General features: G+C 37.9%; 1 protein-coding gene across 2 annotated transcripts in view; it reads right to left on the bottom strand.

The window, feature by feature from the left end:
- The window catches only part of ATM (ATM serine/threonine kinase), an 85349-nt gene that overhangs the window by 9945 nt on the left and 53372 nt on the right, over positions 1 to 22032 (bottom strand). For both annotated transcript variants that reach the window (XM_088140639.1, XM_088140640.1), the window contains exons 36-58: positions 21534 to 21710; positions 21070 to 21247; positions 19153 to 19240; positions 18662 to 18811; positions 17599 to 17707; positions 16774 to 16862; positions 16590 to 16692; positions 14830 to 14978; positions 13956 to 14060; positions 13402 to 13521; positions 12053 to 12284; positions 11037 to 11204; positions 10692 to 10811; positions 10337 to 10554; positions 9628 to 9835; positions 6808 to 6912; positions 5545 to 5703; positions 5182 to 5320; positions 4662 to 4744; positions 4356 to 4496; positions 3597 to 3713; positions 1586 to 1735; positions 285 to 450 (exon numbers count right to left, since the gene is read on the bottom strand). In XM_088140639.1, the coding sequence (XP_087996765.1) occupies positions 285 to 450; positions 1586 to 1735; positions 3597 to 3713; positions 4356 to 4496; positions 4662 to 4744; positions 5182 to 5320; positions 5545 to 5703; positions 6808 to 6912; positions 9628 to 9835; positions 10337 to 10554; positions 10692 to 10811; positions 11037 to 11204; positions 12053 to 12284; positions 13402 to 13521; positions 13956 to 14060; positions 14830 to 14978; positions 16590 to 16692; positions 16774 to 16862; positions 17599 to 17707; positions 18662 to 18811; positions 19153 to 19240; positions 21070 to 21247; positions 21534 to 21710 (3274 nt within the window). The remainder of the gene's footprint in view (positions 1 to 284; positions 451 to 1585; positions 1736 to 3596; positions 3714 to 4355; positions 4497 to 4661; positions 4745 to 5181; positions 5321 to 5544; positions 5704 to 6807; positions 6913 to 9627; positions 9836 to 10336; positions 10555 to 10691; positions 10812 to 11036; positions 11205 to 12052; positions 12285 to 13401; positions 13522 to 13955; positions 14061 to 14829; positions 14979 to 16589; positions 16693 to 16773; positions 16863 to 17598; positions 17708 to 18661; positions 18812 to 19152; positions 19241 to 21069; positions 21248 to 21533; positions 21711 to 22032) is intronic.

The following is a 22032-nucleotide window of genomic DNA, read 5'->3' as shown; positions in this document are numbered from 1 at the left end:
CACATAAACAACTCCAGCAAAAAAGAAAATCCTGGCTCAGACCACATGTGTGATGCTGCCCACTTTGCATAATCCTTCCTACTACTGTGGCCCTTGTCCTCCTGAGAAATATTGGGCTACTGCTGGCCATCTAAAGATGGCCAGCCCCTAGTTTAAAATAATACAACCCCCACCCCCAAAGGACAAAAAGGAACAAACTGTCTTTGCCCAGATTTCCAAAGAAAATATGTTTCTTGTAAATATGATAGAAGCTTAACAAAACCAATTATTATATTTTGTAATACCTATGGATGAAGTGGCAACACTACGAGTGTATGCCAACCGTTTCTCAAACCACACTGCTGGATCCAAAAATCTTTCCATAAAGAAATAGCGAAACACAGGTTGAAAATTCTGGCATATATCCATGAAAATAGTATATTTTTCTTCAAAACCTTTCTTTTTTGCATCCTTTGAAGGGAACCACAAATAGTTTACAGATAGTTATTTCCTTTCTCCTGTTAATTTTGAGTATAGTTTCCATTGTATGTGAACAGATATGGTGTGAAAAATGCTTTCAAATACAACTAGCGTTGTAATTACACAAGAAAATAACACCTCTTTCCTACAAAGTATAAATACACACGAAAATGCTCACTAGATATTCTGATAACATTGTAAAGAAACTTATAGTGTAGTGGATAAAGTACTGAACTTGGCAGGGCTCCCATATCTGGACTGCACCCCCCCAAAACAGGCAACCACCAGATGGAATTAAACAGAGGTTTTCTGTATCTCTTTGGTGCCACTGAGTGATCTTTGGAGTTCTACAATCCAGATATGGTAGCCCTAGAACTTGGTTATGTTGTTTGGATGTAATGTGGCTTACAGGCGGGGCTGTCTTTCAAAACTGTACAGAAATTTCAGGGTTTATGGACTGTTAACTGGGACTGATTAGTAAGATCCTACTCAGTTAGGGATTTGTCATCTGCACTGCCAGTCAATCATTTCTGAGTCAACTCAAAGTGCTTATTTTAGTTTTAAACTGCCAAACACCTTGGGATGAGATTATCAAAAGTAATTATCATCTCCCAAAGTTGGCTTCCAGTTTCATAGGAGCATCCCCTGAAGCCCTCTTCAAGATATCTCACACAGTGAGCAAAGGCAGGTGGCTACAACAGATAGGATTTTTCCAGTGATGGTATATTATCTGAAGACAGCTCTCCTCACCATCAGGGTTTCCACTGCTAGTTCAAATGTGCCCCCTTATTCTAGTTGTTGTTGTTGATTTTATATTGGTTTTACTGTGCCAATTTGTCATCATTTCACTATACCTGACAGTTTTAGCCCGTTTGTATCACTGCTTAGCTAAGTCTGATTTAAGAAACTGGTTTAAAGACTGAATTCATATGACATGGCAACATGGCTCTGAGGTCATGTTACTTTTCTGAATGAATCCTGAACGACTGTTTTACAAACTGATTCTCCTTCACACAGACAACCACTTTTCTACTACTCTCAGAGGTATGATCCCTTCCATTTTCTTATGAACAGTTTCTACAAGTGAAGAAGCATTAACTGGCATGATTTAATGTACTGGACTTACCATCATTTTGGTTTGGCAGTCTATGCTACTGTAGTCATTTGGTCTATAGCGTTTGTGAGCACTGGAGTGAGTATTGATGAGGAATTCACCCAAAGGAATTGTGCCAGTGCACCACTCTAAGATGCCGCTTCTCTGAGAAAGGGGAACAACCTAGACGGGAAGATAAAGCAGATCCATTTTGAATTATATGATCTCTGGTTAATCAAGAAAGTACTAGAGAACAGATTAACACAGAATTGTGATTATCACTGGAAAGGCAGAAGAAAACCCTCAAGAGAAAAGGAATGAAAGAGCACATGTTCAAGTTGCTTGATTATTATTTTAGAGCTAGTCTGCAATGAGAGGAAAGATTGAGCACAAGCTGAAGTAGTGGATTTGCTATTTTACATACAATACATAATGTTACATATTATTCATATCTTCTATGCTCTTACTTAATTGCATCATTCAGGTAGTCCTTGACTTACAATGGCAATTGGGACTGGAATTTCCATCAGTAAGTGATACGGTCATAAAGTGCAACCACATGCTTAGCAACAGCAATCCCTGCAGTCCCAGTTAGTGTTGTTAACTGAATCCCACGGTCATTATGAGGCAACTTCCTGCTGGCTTTCCACAACCAAAGTCAGCGGGGAAGCCAACAGGAAGTTTGTTTGTTTGTTTGTTTATTAAATTTTTCAACCGCCCATCTCCCCCCAATGGGGGAACTCTGGGCGATTCATAACAAACATTAGAACATAAAACATATAAACACATAAAACCTTAAATTAAAACATTACTAAAAAGGAGAGACCAAGGGGATGAAAAACCTGAGGTTGAAGGCAGAGGCCTCTATGGGGTTAGCCATCCCCATGCTTGCATTCTCACCCAGTGGCAGAACCAGGTCTTCAAAGCCTGGTTGCAAGTCCCAGGCCTGCAGGCAGGTAAGTGGCTGCTGCTGGGTGGGGGAGGGAGCAAGGGGATGTGCAAGAGGTACAGCACACGTGTAAGGGAGGGTCAGGGAGGGTGCATGGGGTCGTGTGAGAGGCGCTGCCCAGGTTGGGGAGGGTGTGCGAGAGGGACCATGCAGGTTGGGGAGAGTACGTGAGAGGCGCCACCCAGGTCAGGGTGGGTGCACAAGAGGTGCCATGCAAGTTGGAGAGGGTGTGCAAGGGTGTGGCATGGGTCGGGTGCATGAAGTGTGGTGTGGGTCCAGGAGGCTGTGCAGGGGGTTGCGAATGGCCAGCGTGGCATGAGTGCAGAGGGGCTGGGGAACAGTGCACGGGTGGGGGAAACTTACCCCAGCAACTTGCAATCTTCCCTGCTGGCTTCCCCATTAACTTTGGGGAAGCCAGCAAGGAAGGTTGCAAATAGTGATCATGTGATCACAGGGCATTTGGCAACCAGTTGTAAGTCCGAATGGGTTGCCAAGTACCCAGATCGCAATCACATGATCGCGGGGGTGCTAGGATGGCCAGAGCTCCAAGGACTAGTCTTAACCATCATTCGTTCAGCACCATTGTAACTTTGAACGATCACTGAATGGTTGTAGGTCAAGGACTACCTGAATTGTTAAACTGCATTAATTGCATCATTTTTGCATTGTATTTACCATTTTTCTTTTTAAATATTTTTAAATATTTAAATATCATATTGTAATATGTCTAGAGAAGTTTGGCTGTTGTTCCAGTTAGCAGTAGAATAAATAACGAAGGGTCCCAGGCTACATCCGCAACAGGTTCTCAAGCATGAGATGCTGGGCAAGACCTGGGTCAGGCTCTGGAAAATCACTGCTCGCCTGTAGAGATTATTCCAAACTAGACAGAGTTAAGGAGAAGCACTTTTTCTGTCGGAGGAGAAAGGTGGCAACCTATTTGCTTTGCCTGATGTTCAGATACTGCCATTGCCAGCTATTCTAGATGCTATTACTGAGAAACAGCAGATGAATGAATGGTCTTTTATGGGGCAGTTCTTCCTGCATTCAGGGCACCCACATTAAATCCACAGCAGGTAATTTTCATGCAAAGCTTGCCTTGTATCTGCGGATAGTCAGTTTTCTCTTTCTGGTTTCAGCATCTTGCTGTAGCAGAGTGTTGCACATCTGGAAAACCTGCTGCATGACAGCATCCTGTCTCAGATCATCACGTCCCTTTAAGAGATCCAAAAAAAGCAATAGGAATAGCACTCTCTCCTGCAAATGCAGAATTATATTACCTGGTCCTATAAACATTCAGAGAAGCAAATGGACCCTGCATCCATGTAAGAGTGCTGAGAATAGAAATCACCACAAAGAAGTCTCCACACATCCCTACACTGAAGTAAAACTACCTTTGCATTATAAACAAGAGTGAGAATGAGACTGCAATTTCAGATGGGCTGTCTTTCTTTGGAACTCCTCAAAAGTGTGGAAAAGCTTTGTTATGCATTACAAATATATTAATAAAATTACTTAAGAACCTTCCACTCACTACCATTATCTTATGCCTGCTATATTACTTACATTGTAATACAATGAAATAAAAATATGCAGGAATTCATATGGCAGAGTCCTACTCAACAGTGTAAATTCAGTATGCTACTGGAGAAAGAAACAAATGTTTCTGTGCATGCATCCCCATCTAAAATGTTCCTCAAATGAGAAATAAGCTTAACACTGTATAGTTCCACTGAGTGTATGTTTGTGATTGAACACTTTATCATACTTATTCTAATGCGATGTGGTCATAGCAATTTACAACAGTGCCACGTCTATATATCATGTTCATGTTTCTTGATGCAATAGAGAACCCACCTTCACAAGCTGCCTTCTCTGTTGTCCATCTGATCCAACACAATCTATTATTTTGGGCAGATTGACTCCTCCCGCTAGGTGAAATTGTGGTTTGAATGATTTTATCGTGATCAAATTTTCATATTTGCCACTAGCATCGACCTAAAATCACATAGAAATTTAGATGAAATGTAGATAATCCTTGCCATTTGTCCATCCCCTACATGAAATATTCAGCCTGAACAATAAGTGTTTTCATTTCTCTGCTATTCCAACACAATGGTGCAAAAATGTTTACTGAGACTTAAATAACTCAAATTGATTTACCTTAATTTCCATGGTAGGTACAGCAACAACATCTAGATTCTTTAATTTAGTTATAGGTTGATTAGAAGGAATATTTATGCCTCCTGAATAAACAAAACATGGATCACATTAATAAATATCTGCTCTTCATTAAGTATATACTTTTCAAGAACAGCACCCCATGTCATACTGAAAAGGCAACATTTTCGGAATATTCTTTGAAGTTCAGAATACATTTCTGACTGTATTACTGAAAGTTATTCCAGAAGTCCTACTTAGCCACTACCTACCAATTTATTTTAATTAACTTTGTTTGTTTATTGGATTTATACCCTGCCAAATCAATCAACTTTCATTTCTGGACATAGCAATTTGGGAAAAATATTTACAACGCACAGCATTCGTAGATAATATACTCCAAGTAAAATATACTGTGGACAGAAAATAGTACTTTCCCTTTGCTATGGGGTTTGAACTAGGAATGAATGGACTCCAAGCATCCAAATAATCCCCCCCCCCCGCCACACACACAAATTCTTACTTCTGTGGGATTTCCAGGGACTTGCATCCATGTTTGCCAAAGTAATATAGGCATCACAAAGGGCTTCAACCTGTACCACCATATCAGGTCTTTTGTGTTTTACAATGTTAATTATACTGCTAGCAGCCGCCATTCGATCCTGTAGTATCAGTTTTTAAAAAAGGAAGTTAAAAATGCAATTCAAATGCAAAGGATAAAATTAATCAAAGACTTAAAATAAATCTGATATTAGGAAACAATACGTTGTTGGAGAGAAAATTCATATCATCATCATCATCACTGACCACACGTTCCATGATCCCTGTAATAACTTACTATTTTTTTACAATCCCAAACAACGCAAATATAGTTAAATTTAAGTACCATGTCAAGAGGAGATGCTTCTTTTGGCACATTTTTTATTAGTCCACTTCTTTCAGTCACTTCTGGTTTGGTCAGGGGTTCATCCTTGTTGGCATTTGCCAATGCCAGAATTATAAACAAAGTGTGATGTGGATGGTCGAGAGAAATTCTTGCTATAAGCTATTCAAATAAAAATATTGAAAAAGTTTGTTTTTTAAAATAAAATGTGAACTAAATATTAAGCAAGCACCAAAGCTTCAACAGTAATGCTCAATATGCTTCAACTGAGAAGTACATATGGTCCCTGAAAGCCTTATATGGCTCATCTCTAAAGGTTTATATTAGCAGTATGATTTTCACTACATTTACATTAAATAAAAGTTAGTTTTTGTCCCAGTTTCACTTACAGGTTTTTGTTGTTGTTGTTCAGTCATTAAGTCGTGTCTGACTCTTTGTGACCCCATGAACCCTATCGCGCCAGGCCTTCCTGTCCTTCATTGCCTCCCTGAGTTTGCTCAGTTTCATGCTCATTACCCACTTACAAGTAGTCCTCAGATATGACAGCAATTGGGACTGGGACTGCCATCCCTAAGCAATGCGGTTGTAAAGCGCGATGTCACATGACTGGATGGCTTAGCAATGACAATCCCAGCAGTCCCAGTTGCCACTGTAATCCCAGGTCATTAAGCAGGAAAAGGCAGGAGTCCCAGATAAAGAGCACAGAGGGGTGCGCAGGTGCCATAGGGGGTGGGGAGGTGCCGTGGGTTGTTGGGATCTATGGTTGGGTCAGAAGAGGCTGCAGGAGGGTGGGGGATGCTACAGAATATGAGATCCCTGGGACACATGACCACAGGGCTGTTGCAATAGCCAGAACTTTGAAGACCAGCCATAAGTCCATTTCTTCACCACTGCTGTAACTGAACAGTTGCTGAATGAATGGACATAAGCTGAGGACTATTTGTATTCTTTGGAGGGCGACCTCCCAGCACGCCACCAAAAACATTTAACTGATGTGACATACATCACATTGAGTATTTCTTGACAATGATGTTTGACCCTGTTATATATCAAGGAAATCCTTTAGCATTCTCAAAATACCTAAACCAATATAGTGCTACTGCAATGATCCCTTGTAGAAAATTTTTTCACCAGCTCAACTGTCTACATATAGCCTAAGAAAAAATTCCTACCACTCTCCTATCATACCTACTTAATATCCAAACAAAAATTCTATGATATATTTGTAAATGAGAAAGACACATTAAAAAATTGAAGGTCAATTACATTATTCAAAATCTCATGAAATCCAGTCATCTTGGTTCCCATTCGAGCAGCCAGCTGGTACATCAGTGGCAAGAATTTGTAGGATGGGATTTTCTTGGCTTCCTTCTGTTGTGCAGCAAAAGAACATGCAAAATAGAGAACAAAACAATAGGAAAGTGCATTTAAACATGTATGTGCAGACATCTTTACAGTGCACAATGTTTACATAAGCTTTATGAATGCCATCATCTGTTACATTTTTCATCAATTAAATGTGGAAATATCATTATCTTTTCAAAAAAGAAAATAATTAATTATACCAATCTGACCTTGGGATCAAATGTACAGATAGTCCTCGCTTAACAACCATTCGTTTAACAACTGTACAAAGTTACAATGGGGCTGAAAAAAGTGACTTGCGACTGGTCCTCGCACGTATGACCATCGCAACATCCCCGTGGTCATGTGATTGTGATTCAAGCGCTTGGCAACCATCATGCATTTACGACGGTTGCAGCATCCTACGTTCACATGATCTCCAGTTGCAACCTTCCCTGCCAGCTTCTGACAAGCAAAGTCAATGGGGAAGCTGGCAGGAGGTTGCAAGTTGCAGTCACATGATGTCTCTCTTAATGACCATAGGTAATTCGCTTAATGACTGCAGCCAAGACTGCTGGAATGGCTGTTGTAAGTTGGTGCAGTCATATAATGTTTCCTTTAACTACTGCTTTGCTTAGTGATGGAGTTGCTAATTAGGGTCATTGAATGAGGACTACCTGTATTCCTAAGAAAGCCATGCAAATACAATACTGGTTACTATCTAGACTGGCAGATCTCTTTTGTATCTGAATCTCTTTGGACGTTTTGTTTCCCTCCACTACAGAGACACCCATAGATTACCAGGTTTGTAAACCAGACAAAACAAAACAAAGAAAAAACAAATTAAAAAATCCTAGAAGGTAGTGGCAAATCAATTCGATATTTTTGGCAAGAAAATGACATATAGGCAGCAGGAGTTGAACTTAACTTGAATGTCTTTGGGTTTAACTATGTTATGTGTAGGGCTGTGTAGTTCTTCAGATTGTTTTCGCTAAAAAGTGCTTTGGAGTGTGGAGGAACGCAGACACAGCACTTGCCTGCAACACCTTATATCAGCTGCAGCTCTTAAGGCTCTCTGGAGCAACTTTTGGAGATTATATTCCAAGTACACATTAACCTACTTGAGCTAAAGTAATTGGAAAGTTTTTTTAAAGAACAGAGCTGGAATTTGGGGGGCGGGAGGGGGAGGGGAAGGGAATTGGAGAGTGAGGAAAAACTTTAGAAAACAGAACTGAAGCCAAACCTTCAAAAATGGAAATGGAGGAAAGTTTTAAAAGGTTGGAGATGACGACAAGAATGGGAACATACATTCAGTTAGAAAGAGTGAATGTGTGAAGATGGCTGTAAATGTGGCAACCTGCAGAACTCTAGAATTAGCTATGACTTAAGAGAAGTGTAGGCAGGTATTGGCTCTTGTCAACTGGCCCAATACATGTCTTACAATTTCTAGTTATACTAGAATTACAAGTCTGTTATACAGTGAAATATTCCTAAAGGAATCTGTGAAAGTTCTGGATGTTTTCAGCTCACTAAGCCCACTTGAAGGTATCAAAAGGCAGAACAGATGGTAGACTAAGCTCCTAAAAGCCAAAAAAGATAAGATGTATTTGGTATAAAAGAAGAATCAGTATGGAACATAATTAGGTGTTTGTGCAAGCTGGATACTTTCTTGTACTAACCTGAAAAAGTAACAATCAAAGATGCTATTATGATGGCAGGCTGATGCTAATTAATTCAGATAATCATGTCACATATCCCAAGAACAAAAGCTAATGAAGTGAGGCAAACGTAATGAGAGTGAGAGTGAAGAAATGGGAGTGTGCCAAATACAATGCTTTGGCTCTAATAATTTCTCTACATAGTAGAGAAAAAGATAGTATCCTTCAAACTAATCAGCTATAGTTTGTCTAATGAACACCAGCAACAATAATGAAATAATACCATACAAATCTGTCCTTTTGATAAACTGTCGTAATGGAATGTGGGAAAGACCCTGGGAGACTGGGCAAAGGGACACTGCCAAGGGAACAGTCAGATAAGAGACAGCATAGCTCACAGCTGGATAGTGGAGGGGGCAAGAGGCTCAGAAGACCCCCCCCCCTCCCCAGTTTCTTGGCTTGTAAAGGAGACAGTGTGTGTATGTGTGAGAACTGTACTTTCAGACTTGCAAGGTTCTGTCAAAGTAGCTTTACAATAAAGTAGAATTAGCTCATCTGGTCATGTTTCCTGTCTGACCTACCTCATAAGCCTGTCATCAATCTTGCAAGTCTGAAACTGTACATGTAGCATAAATATGCACAAAACCATAGCATGTAAAATCCAAACCAAGTTTGAACTATGCAACTGATAACATGCATAGGTCTGTGGAAAGATTTACAAAAGCTGGATTTACATGAGATAGGACACTTAAGATCCAAATCAAAGGTTCTCAACATAAAAACAGGTGGCCCTAGATTCAGCCTCAATTTTTTTTTTTCGTGCCTTTGAGTCAGCATTGACTCATGGCAACTACCTGGACAAGTCTCTGCAGTTTTCTTGGCAATGTTTTTTGGAAATGGTTTACTACTGCCTCCTTCCTAGGGCTGAGACAGTGTGACTGGCCCATGGTCACCCAACTGGCTTTGTGCTTAAGGTGGGATTAGAACTCACAGTCGCCTGGTTTCTAGCTTGGTGCCTTAACCGCTACACCAAACTAGCTCTCAATATGAAGCAGCCTCAATATGAATCAGAACAAAGACCAACCTGAATCATTGCATTGATTTCAGAAAGTCCAGCATTCTCAAGCCAGAGAGAACAGACACGGAAGATCCACATGTCATGCTCCTCCCCACTCAATAAGCACATAATGTAGTTCTCAACTGCTTTGCATAAGAAACGCTTACGATCTTCTCCCAGTGCGCGAATTTCACATTCATCAATTTCCAGCTCCCGCTGAACTTTCACAGTATATCTAAGCAATACAAAATGAGAAATAAAACCTCCACCCTAAAACCCTCAGCTTAAATATTGACAGTTATACAAAAGGCACCTTCCTGTAAGAAACTCATGCTGCCAAACCAAGAATATCAGATTCTAGGATAATACCGTAAAATTAAAGAGCTCCAAGACAAAACGCCAGGGCCATCTTAACTTCTTTTCTATTACAGTAGTGTTGGTATGCATACCTGCAGCCTTTTTAAGGAATGGACACTATTATGTGAAAATATCCCAAAAATAGGAATAAAAAAGTTGTACTTAAAAATTTAAAATAGCTAAAATCTCAAGAAATCTTATTGATGGACGTAGATTTAGCTATCTCACATGGCGGCACCATTTTCAATTTTACTATCATTATTTAAAAATTGGGTTTGGATGTCATCTCAGTGTTTGAAAATACCATGATGTCCCATGGTCACTCATTGCAAACTTCAATCAAGTAACTAACATGACAGGCTTCAGCTGTAAGACCTACCGACTGGTCTGAACTTTATGCTCCCTTAAAAGGCCAACTTCATATTTGGCTTTCTTCAGCAAAGCTCGCTTATTTTCAAACTCTGATGATTTCATACGATCCTCAATTCTTTGATACTCAGTATCCGAAAAACGAGCCAAAGACAGAAAAGCCTTCATCTTTCCTCTCTTTAGCTCATCAGTGCTGTCATCACTTTGGTCCCCAGCAATTTTAACTGCCTAGAACAATGTTATGAACAGGATAAATGTGGCTATTAAAAAAAAATTAATGATCAAACAAATAATAGAACTACATAAATTAAATTTAATTTTCAAATGCTTTGCACAAGTTATAGGATTCACCCCAAATCCCTTACCTTTTCCAAGTAATCCTGCATAATGATGGTAGGATTTTCTAAAAAAGTCTCTGCTAACCAACTTCCACATAACCTCAGGCATTCTGTGTAAATTAATTTCAGGTGTGGGTCTTTCTCAACCTTAGAATAACAAAATAATAATACAGATCAGATACTTTACTAGGACACTAAGTAACTCTTTTTCCCAGCATCTCCTTTATTTTTCATTCTGATATTTTTTCTACAAATACTTTGCTCTTTTTATTTAACAGAACCACTTACATTTCTCAAAACAAACCAAAACAAAACAGGAATTTAAACAATTTGGTTACTATCAAACCCATCAGTCAAAATAGATCAGACTACCTCAAACCAATTTTCATCCAATTTCTTGATCATATCTTTTAGAATACTCAGTGCTAAGCTTTCTTCCTTTTTAGCCCAGAACACCTGAGCTTCTTCCAATTTCCATTCTGATACTCCATGTCTAGTCGGGCTGTACTGTTTAACTTGATACATTGCTCTTTCTGGAAGCTGAAAAATAAACACAAAGAACTGTTTGTGGTTTCCTTTCATTTGGGTGACGTGATACCCTCTTAATTCTTCTGGAAACCAGAGACGGACAAAGCCAGTTGTAACTGTTATTGTCACATTCTACCTCAAAAACTTATGAATGCATTGTCATCCAAAAAGGCCTCTTTTCAAGAGCTCTGAAAGTCCACCATACAAGATTTACTGCCACTCTTTCAATTAGACTGGGAAACGAGATCCCCCGGCAACATCCTGCTCTCAAGTCCCTTGCACGAAGCTTATGAATGATGAGGGCTATGAAGCCCTCCAACCATTGCTGGGGTGAAAAATTCAAAAAATAAAGCAGGCTGGAAATGTTAGCCACCCACATTCCACCCAAAACTCAGAAACAGGAAAACCTTGGCTCTACCTATCGCAATATGGATCTTTATGCTCCCTTAAAAGGCCAACTTCATATTTGGCTTTCTTCAGCAAAGCTCGCTTATTTTCAAACTCTGATGATTTCATACGATTCTCAATTCTTTGATACTCAGTATCCGAAAAACGAGTCTCATCATGATTAGCATCATCATCCAGCCCACTGTGCTTCTTGCCTTTGCAAACAAAAGTTCAGGGCAGCAAATAAAAGTTAAGGCTGCTCTGCTCTGCTGTACTTTTATGCTAAGATCTGATAAGGGCCTCATATAGGTTATAAGGGCTAGCCAGGATTGTAGCAGAATTGCAAGTAACTATTTTCATGCAAACGAAGAATCCTTAACTAAAGGTAAAATCAGTCACACACTCAATATTTGTACGTTAATAAAAACATATGTCTATATTTCAGGAAATACTTAAGGTAGATTTTCTGTTACTTGTGAATTATTTGCCATTCGAGCCAATCTGGACAGCTCCACAAGATGTTTGGTGAGAATGTTTTTAATGCATCTTTGGGCATCCGCATCTTCCTTCTCCAGAAGAATCTTCAGAATTACTGTACGCAAAGCCATAATAGGCTCTTGGAAAGCAAAGTCACTATCCTGAAGTAGTTGGGACTGCTTCTGCCACTTCAGATCTAAATTATGCAACTGGCTATTAGTCTGTGACCTGAAAGCAAAGAATGAAATTAAGCTCTGACTAAAAATTAATAAAGTATTAGCCATACATAGCCCCTATTTTGAAACCTATGATCAAGCTGTAAATGGCAGGTGAAACATTAACATCTCAATATGAAACCGTGAGTAAACACGAGGAGAACTACCAGGACTGAATTATTCCTTTAAGAGAGCTTCCTGGAGACCACAGTGTCAGTGGGGCAAGGAGGGTACGAACACCATTGCTCTTCTACATGTGTCATAGTGTTGCAGACATCCCTAAAAGGAGTGGTGCTTATAGGGGTGCTTTCATTCTGATGAAAGCAGTGACAGCGTGTGGACACTGCTGCTTGGAAAGTGTTAATACACTGCAATAACAATATTCCCAAATAAAAATATAGGTTTCTTGATCCTAATGTTTACATTTAGCCAGTCAAACAGAAAATTCAAATACAGTAGAAGATCTTCCATATGTTTATCATTTGGGGGCTGTTTTTTACCCACATTTATAGATCTAATATGGAAGTATACTGTAGTAACCTAATTACATCCTAAACATTCATACTGATGTTTTTCTCAGAAATCTGGTTTAGGCATAATTTTGCTTTGAAATGTACATAAGGGGCAAATCAGAGCTGGAATAAAGAAGTGTTTTAGTTCTTATTGTCTGAACTTAAGATCTGAGCCATGTCACTTAGGTGTCTGAAGTTAAATCAATGATGCATAAGCCTGCACGGCTTTACTAACCAGCACTGTATAGTACAGACTTATGCTGATAAAGCAGCCATAGAAACAAATAGAAATGCTGTATTTACCCTCATGGGCTGGTTCCAGACTTAGTTACGCTTACAGTAGGCTCTCTGAAATCAATGAGACTTGTTATAATTACATTTAGCTCCATATTTCACTTTAAGCATGACTATGTCTGAGTCCAACTCAATGGCAAGAAAGTGTTAGTTAATGAGTTCATCAAATTATTCTGAAAAAAGTATCATATACTATTTATATTTTTAAATTCTGATTTAGGCTTACAGTGAAGCATCAGATATATAAGAACCTTTGATCTTATACAGATGAAATATCAAAAATATCCGGGGACTACTATAATGCATGAGAAAATAGTAAAATACCCAGAGAAAAGTTGTCCTACATATTCCAGCTCTCCAATCATCTGCAGCCTGCAGAGCGTAGGCAGTAATGAATATATAGACTCAAGGCTACCTTTCAGTAGCTCTTCTACTTCTTTGACTCTACAAATGCAAGAAAGAAATAATTATAACCTACTATTTATAGACAAGCCAACCTAAGGTCCCTGTATCATTAAGCATAAATTATGAAGGATATTGCATTAAACCACAGAAAAACTTTTAAAGGAATAAAAACTTTTAAGTATCATCTGTCAAGATTTCCATTGCTATATGATTTATACTGTAAGCAAAATGTTTTTTAAAAAATGCTGCAAAACGTTTCCAAAATAACATTCTCATTTTTATTATTATATTAATATTTTATTTATGATTTAATATATATATTATTTATTATTTATATATTTATTATTTATATTATATTATTATGCACACCTATCTTGCTAATTTAAACTGCAACACATTAGAAAATGTGACATTCACCAATATTTTAATTTGTTAACAACATATGCATGTAAGTTTTAAAGCTGACTTTTTACCTGGCACACTTCAATCTTCCATAAAAAGTAGAGAAATCTCTGTCCCGTAGACACTGTAGAGCATCATACAATGATTCATGGTAGCCTCGTTGCCCAATTTCATCTCTTAAAGTAAAATCAACAGTATTGTTTTTGACTTAAATTTTACAATAAGCATCTTTATAAGAGCCACAAATCAGCTCACTCGCTCCCACTAAAAACTCCTATAGAGCTTTGAACATGCTCTGTAAGGCTTCTCATATCAGCTTTAAATCACAGACCACAGACAGACTTTACATGGCTAAACTTACTTCCTAGATTGGAACTCAGCCGATACAGTTTGACCAGGTAAGAATCTTTATTGCAAACAAGAATAAAGCCAAATGAAACAGTTCACTGTCCAATGCCAGTGTGAGCTGTTACTACACTTATAGTCATGATGGTTCAGACCCACCACCCTTTCTTCCCAACCTTCACATGAATTAAGAGATTCTTTGCATGGTGCTTAATGCCTTGAAAATGAGCAATTGTTGATTGTTAACTGCCAATCATGGTCTAAGAACCACTGACTCTGTTTGTTTCTCATATATTGTAATTTTAATAAATATTTTAAAAAGTTTTTTCAAGATTTTTTTTATCCCACCTTTATTATTTTTATAAATAACTCAAGGCGGCGAACATACCTAATACTCCTTCCTCCTCCTATTTTCCCCACCACAACAACTCTGTGAGGTGAGTTGGGCTAAGAGAGGGTGACTGGCCCAGAGTCACCCAACCAGCTTTCATGCCTAAGGTGGGACTAGAACTCAGTCTCCTGGTTTCTAGCCTGATGCCTTGACCACTAGACCAAACTGGCTCTAAATGTTACAAAAAATGCCAGGATAATTTGCATTACTTGACTGTGGAGATCTGATCCCAGTGCATATTCCTCCAAGCTGCCTGATAACGAATCTCCTGTAATTCTATGGAGCTTTCTTCATTCTCCTGTTCCAATCCTTTTAAGTAGATGGAGAGTGTATTACACAGCCCATAATTCTGCAAAGCCTATTAATCAATGCAATATAAAGTTAATATAGCATATGTCAGGTCTGATTTATGAAACACTTCCAACCTATATTAGAAATAACATATATTCACTAGTTGCAAATATCTTATTTTTACTACTAATTATATTAAGATTTATAAGATTAATATATTTAATTATTTCTCAGCTGATTTCTTATCACTGAAGGAGCTCATGGAATTTACAACAACTGTTTTAGGCTAATGGAATTGCATTATTAATAAAGTGCTAACTTGCTTCCTTCATAACAATGAATGCATTTATTTAAACAATTTAATACAACCACCCATCTCACAGAAGCAAGTCTAGGCAGCATAAAAGGTTAAAACCAACACAATAACACAATTTATAAAACACAATACAAAATATAAGATTCAACGTTTATGCTAAATGAAAAACAACTGAAAATGTTTGAGAAGCACCTATTGATTAGGAAATACAAGAAGATATAAATGAATAGTGATTGTATTAAAGGGAGGATACAAGCTGGCTCACAATGGGCTCTGTGTAATTAATGAAGGATAATAATGAAGTAATGTTTTAGAAAAGCTAAAATATGCTCTAGTCTGGAATTTGGAGGTTTTGTTTGGTACCTCACATCTTGTTAGCTTCACATGGAACTTTATATCAACCCTGTGTTATCTCTCCGTTTGATAAATATGCTTGGCTGGGACTAAGAAAAGAGAACTTTATTTTCTTTAGGAGACAATTTGCTCTTCAATGTAATAATATCCATAGTAGAGACTCCCAAAATAATCTTAGTACTGTATTCAAGAGAATTAACATCGATAATCCTCAAATCAGATAAAGAAACAAGTCAAATATGCAAACAGGCCAATTGAAGATGTAGTGCTCGAGAGAATCTGAAACCAATATGGGAGACATTAAGTACAGTCAGGACCAGAAATATTGGAACAAAGATAACTGTTTTGGCATTTGGCCTCTTTACACCACGACACTGAAGTTGAAAGGAAACACACCCAGATGGGAGCAAAGTCAGGACTTTCAGCTGTAATTCAAGGGGTTTGACAAACATGGGGCACTAATCATGCCGGAAGTACAGCCAGTGGCATACACACACACCCATCATTGGTGGCTCAGAAGTAATGGAACGAATGGCTGACAAGCAGCTGCATGGGTACCCCATGACCAATCAAGCAGATCAAAGGCCTGGAGGTGGTTCTGAGTGTTACATTTGCATTTGGTAGCTGTTCACTGGAATTCTCAACATGAGGTCCAAAGAGGTGTCCATGCGAGTGAAGGAGGCCATCATTAGGCTGAGAAAACAAAATAAACCCATCAGAGAGATAACTGCCAAAACAGTTATCCTTGTTCCAATATTTCTGGTCCTGACTGTATGTAAAAAAAAAAATTGAATTCAAACAGCTATGCTGAATCAGAAATAGGCTGTTTCAATCTTCCTAGAAGTGTTCCAACTGTTCCACAGATTTTCAGTACTGAAAATGACCCAGTTTTGAGCTCTAAGCACTTCTGGAATGCTTCTAATATATTCTGAACAAAATATGAGCTTGAAATGTTTTAAATACAAAACATTACACACACCATCAGTAATGACTTCGCATCTATATTACCTCTACCAATCCTGTCTGTCGAATTGATGGTGGAAGGCTGGTTTCAAGGTCATAGGTTACCAGGGCTTTCCCCCACATTCCTTCATGTTCATATGTTCTTATCCTGTTAAGATAACATATCATAATAACATTCATACAAATTCCAAATTTTTATAATAAATTAATTTTCTAATACAATTAATACCTGGCCAGTGGCTGCAGCATTCTTCCTCCACCACAGCCATAGAGACTATCTGGCTCTCCTATGCTTCTGTATATATCCATGAGAAGGTCCTGAGTAGAAAAAAAAAAGTTATCTGACAAATAAGTCTTGAATACTTTAAGACATGTATTTAAAAATATTGTGGCAAACAACACAGCAAGCAATACTGGTAGTTGACTATTTTATAAACTATTAGCACATGGACAAGCCTCTAATAATGCCATTGTTTCATGTTCAAAAGCCTGGTGAAAAGAACAGTTTGTATTCTTGGACTTCTTTTTCCCAAATAGTAACCATCCCTACCATCTGGCAAACTACTCTTTAAACAGATAGAGTCTGAAAAGTTGTTTGTTCTATTGCAAGGAGCCTGCTGTTCAGAGAAACACTGCCTAATATTTCTCTAAGTATACCAAAACATCTATTTGGATTCCAGCTGTACTGTATTTTACAATGATTTGAGATAGATACTAGAGGAACCTACAAATTATGCCTCAAATAAAACAACTGGGAATAACATCTTACTTTAATTCTAAGTAGAATATCATGTTTGCTGTAAAGTGAACTAGGTTTTGGAACACAGGAGACAGTAATAGCTTGCAATTAATTGGAATTAGGTCTAACACATCTGGGAAGGTTGCTAGTTTATGGAAGTGGTCATGCCACTGTTAAAACATGACAACAATTATTTGTCAATAAGTGGTATCAAAATATAATACTGTTAATGATGTGGATTATTTTTATTAAACTACATTAAAAACAACCTTTAAGCACTTTTAAGTATAGTACAATAATTGTTAAGGACTATACCTGCAAACTTATTCCAGTCTCTTCTCTACTCTTCTCACTTAAACAAGTAAGTGTTGAATTCTGACTTCCTTCTTCAAATATTAGTTTCTTAGTTGCTTTGGAAGCAGACCTGCAGAAAAGGAATTTAAAACTGATGTCAAAGTGGAATTGATACTGTTTCTGTGCATTCAAAAAAGCTCTTTTAGAAACCATGAATATAAACCATAATTAATAATTATGCCCATTTACTTGGTTAATGTATTAGGTAAGGCCTAACCAGTCACCTTCCAACAGCAACTGAGTAACATTTATGAAAATAGCAAAAAAGCTTGAAATGAACTGTTGTATTTATTTTAAATTACCTAGAATTTTAACAAATAAAGCAATGCTATATTGTCCTTTCACTTGTGAAATCTCAGTGAAATAAATGGTATATTTTTCTGAGATCTATGAAGCAGAACTATTGTTCTCTTGGCGAAAGCTACTTTTAACTAATTAATGATTCGGCTGTTATAAGAGGAACAGCCGAGGAATCTTGGTTCAGATGAAATGCTAAAAAAAGTCAAGAATGGAAGTTTCATGGTTTTCTTGCTCACACTGAGTAGAAGAATCAAACTGGAATATTTGGCATGCTTCTCCTTTACAGTATTTTCCATAGGCTGAAACGTCAATGATTCAAGGCAATAGCACCGGAAATTAGGGCTGTGCCACCCTTTGGATTCAAAGAGAGAAAGCAGTTTTGGAGCATGCATGACACCGAATAGCACCTACTGGCAATTTCTTCAAGCAGCTGTGTCTTTTCCCAGGATCACATGGTTGCCCTCCTCAGCTGCAGTGTGATCCCAGGAAAAGATCCATTTGGTTGAAGGAGTTGCCAACAAATGCTCCAAAGCACTTTTCTCTCTTCAAATGTGAAGCACTGCACATCCCTATTAGATGTATTCTGTGAACTAGAAAAAACAGTACTGGTTTATTCTTTTCAAAGTGAGAGATGTCTCTAAGTCAAACTCACGCCACACACTTTAGTATAAGTTGTATCACAGATTTATCATAAATGTGAACAGACTGTATTTAACACTAATACCTTTCCTGTTGCCTGCCTATCTTGTCTGCATAGATTTCTGCATAGAGCAAGGCTGTGAAGTGAGCAGAACAAGACTGAGCTACCATGGCAACCTGAAGATAGTTCAACTCCAGCCAGAAGCTGTCATCAAAGATGGTACTGGAAGGATTCCTAGATAAAATATTAGACAAACACAGTCATCTCATTTTACCATATGGCTTCCAAATGAAGGAGGCCAATATCTGAGTTACCTTATTTTCATCAGGATTTTGCCACACCTATAATAGTTATTGCTTTAAATTAAAATAATGCAGGAATTTAAAAAATGATTTAATGTAATCTATAGAACAATTTCAGATAGCATAATTTTCAATTGGTATCTTTAATCATCATTGAATGCTCCCTATATTTATTTAAAAAAATGCAAGTCTTACATTATCCCATTGCTTATTTTACTGAGATAAAAGGATAGTAGACTGATAAAATATAGGCAACAAAAGAATTCAACCTACTTTTTTTGCCGTCTTAAGTAGTCAACCACAGCAAGCATTGTTCTTCGAGATATTTTATCCAAATGTCCATGAACAAGAATTTCTGGATCTACATTAAAGAACATCTTCACAGTAATTCAATTCATTAATGAACAATAGTCTTATATTAATTTAAAAACAACTCCTACATTACAACAAACAAAACCTGAAAAATGTTCCTAAGAAATGCTACCTTTAAGTTTCGAAGTGCTTCTGAATTCTTCATTTACTTTATTAAATGTGTTTATTATTTTAAAAAATTATATGGCTGCCCATCTTAAAATAAACTCTGGGTTGTTCAACACACACACACACACACTCAAGCAGTAAACCCAAAAAAGAAAGGCCTGGCACCACAGCCAAAATTTCCGATGCAGTGCACATACTCCTCCCATGCCTAAATCTCACCTTATGCCAGTGCTTGGGGGGAAAACCAGGTCTTATGTCAGTGTTGTCCAAACTCAGCCACTTTAAGATGAGTGGACTTCAACTCCCAGAATTCCCAGAGTTGAAGTCCACTCATCTTAAAGTGACCAAGTTTGAACAGCACTGACTTAAGTGCTTTTAGGAAGGTTAAAAGGACAAGGGCCTGCCAGATCTCAAGGGAAGGGTGTTCCATAGGGCATCCACAGGCTGTTAGGGGGTTTCTGTTGCACACTTCCTAGATCCTGAAAGATGGCAGCATTTAAGGGAAGGACATGCCTACCCTATCCTATCTTGTGAGTCAGGCAGATGTCATCAGGAAGAGACAGTCCCACAAATAACCTGCTCCCATGACATGTAGGGCTTTAAAGGTAATAACCAGCATCTTGAATTGCACCTGGAAGGAAATGAGAAGCCAGTGCAGTTCACACAACAGGGGTATAACGTGGGCAAATCCAGGGGTGCCCAATACTGGGCACACCGCCACATTCTGGACCTGTTGTAGTTTTCAGATGGTCTTCAAGGGCAGCCCCACTTGGAATGAGTTCTGAAGACAGAACTCTGTCTAGACATTAAGTATTCAAGGGAGAATAGATATTTAAACCACCAATAATTAGACCATTATCTATGTGTATGAACATGTTAACAATTCCTACCCTCTGGTATAATCTCCCGCCAGAGATATGTGTGGTTCACACTCTTATGTGGTTGACGAAATCATTAAAGACCTGGTTGTTTTCCCTGGCCTTGGGTACAGGGTGACTGTCAAGCCCCATTTGTTTTGTTTTGGTTCTGGTTGGTTTATGGTTGGGGTTTTGTTCTTCTGGTTGGCTGTGTTCTTTTTAAATGTTTGGGGGTTTTAAATTGATATTTTGTTGCAAAATAGCAACAAAATGTAAGATAGCATAAATATGGTGAAAGTATGTGTGGATTAGAATCCACCTCATCAGAATCTCGTTTGTGAAGGTTTGTGCCATAATAAATCTGCTAGTCTTTAAGATACTATGAGAGTCTTTGGTTTGGATTCAGAGTCATTTCTTTGGACAGGAAATATTTCTAGTTTCACCTGTTAATTGTATTAATTTAACTGATCAGGATTTAGCATAATTTAAGATTTTGAGTAAATCAATTATTTCACAGAAAAGAACAAATGGTCTCATCCATTTCTGAGATACTGTCAGATAGAAGTTACTGTACTTCTTTTACAGAGACTGTTCAAAAATCGTTTTTGCTTTTTTTTGGGGGGGGGTGAACTGTGGTATGCCTAACTACACTGACTCACATTCATTTCTCTTTGTCTTGTCTATTTGTCCAATGGCAAATTTTCTAAGCAGTTTTCAGCCTGGGCACTTTTAAGATATAGGGATTTCAAGTACCAATATTTCCTAACCAGCATAGCCACTGCTGTACCAAAGCAACAAAATATTTCACAGTCTTTCTCTGATTCTACCATAAAAGAAGCTTCAGAGTCCTTACCTGGATCTGAATTTGCAGGTGTAGATGATCTACTGGGTGACAATGAGTATTTGCAACAGGAAGTGAAAAACATTTGAACTTGTGCAGACAGAAGATGATGTCCAGATTCATTTGAGTCATGAAGCAGGATATCATGAATTAAATAGGGAAGGACAGTTTGACAGAAATCAACCTGAACCTAAAACAAATACAAAATAATATTTTGAAAATTCACTTCAGTTTCCTCATCTTGGCCCCTTCTGGTCATCTCTTCATTTTTGAAAATCATAATATAAGAAATATGTAATTTTTTATTAAAATGCCAATTATGTTTGAAATATCTGGGCACTGAAAATTCAATATAGAAAGAACTATTTTTATTTATTTAATTCAAGTGTTTATATCCCAACCTCACCAAGACACTCTTAAAAATAATAAAAACAAAAACCTGTACTATAACATGTAGTCCTGCCAACATTATTTACCTTACATAAAGGCTTCAGCAACAGAAGGATTTCACTTGTTATCATTCCACTATCCAATAAAGCACAAGTCAAGGTCTTAATCCAAATTTCATGACTTTCACTGTGAGGAATCCACAAAGTTGTACGATCCAGATCTTCTGAAGGAGTCTCTCTTATCTTTCCAGGCACTTCCAAGACCTAAATACCATTTTTGTTTAGAAACAAAGGTGAGAAAGAATGAAATTTAGTTAATGCCCCTTTAACAGGATTTCATATCTCTCCCACCACCACAATATCACATACCCTATCACTATAAGATAACAAAATGTTCCATAAAGTGTTTCTTATTGGGTGTGTGCAAGCATATCTGAGCATTTTCTGAAGTTTCCTTTTCTGAAATGGGTGATCTATTTGCTTTGTAGGATCAACAATTATGACTTGAGATTCCAACCCAATTTTCTTCCTTGCATATGAACAAGTCCCCAGGGAAGTTATTTTGTAACTAGCTTGCCCTGCACAG

The sequence above is a fragment of the Python bivittatus genome, unplaced genomic scaffold (assembly GCF_059951505.1).
Source record: "Python bivittatus isolate LINGU-HERP-01145 unplaced genomic scaffold, Pbiv_v1 ctg000340_np1212, whole genome shotgun sequence".
NCBI classification, from domain to species: Eukaryota; Metazoa; Chordata; class Lepidosauria; order Squamata; family Pythonidae; genus Python; species Python bivittatus.
This window is presented reverse-complemented; position numbering and strand designations above follow the sequence as displayed.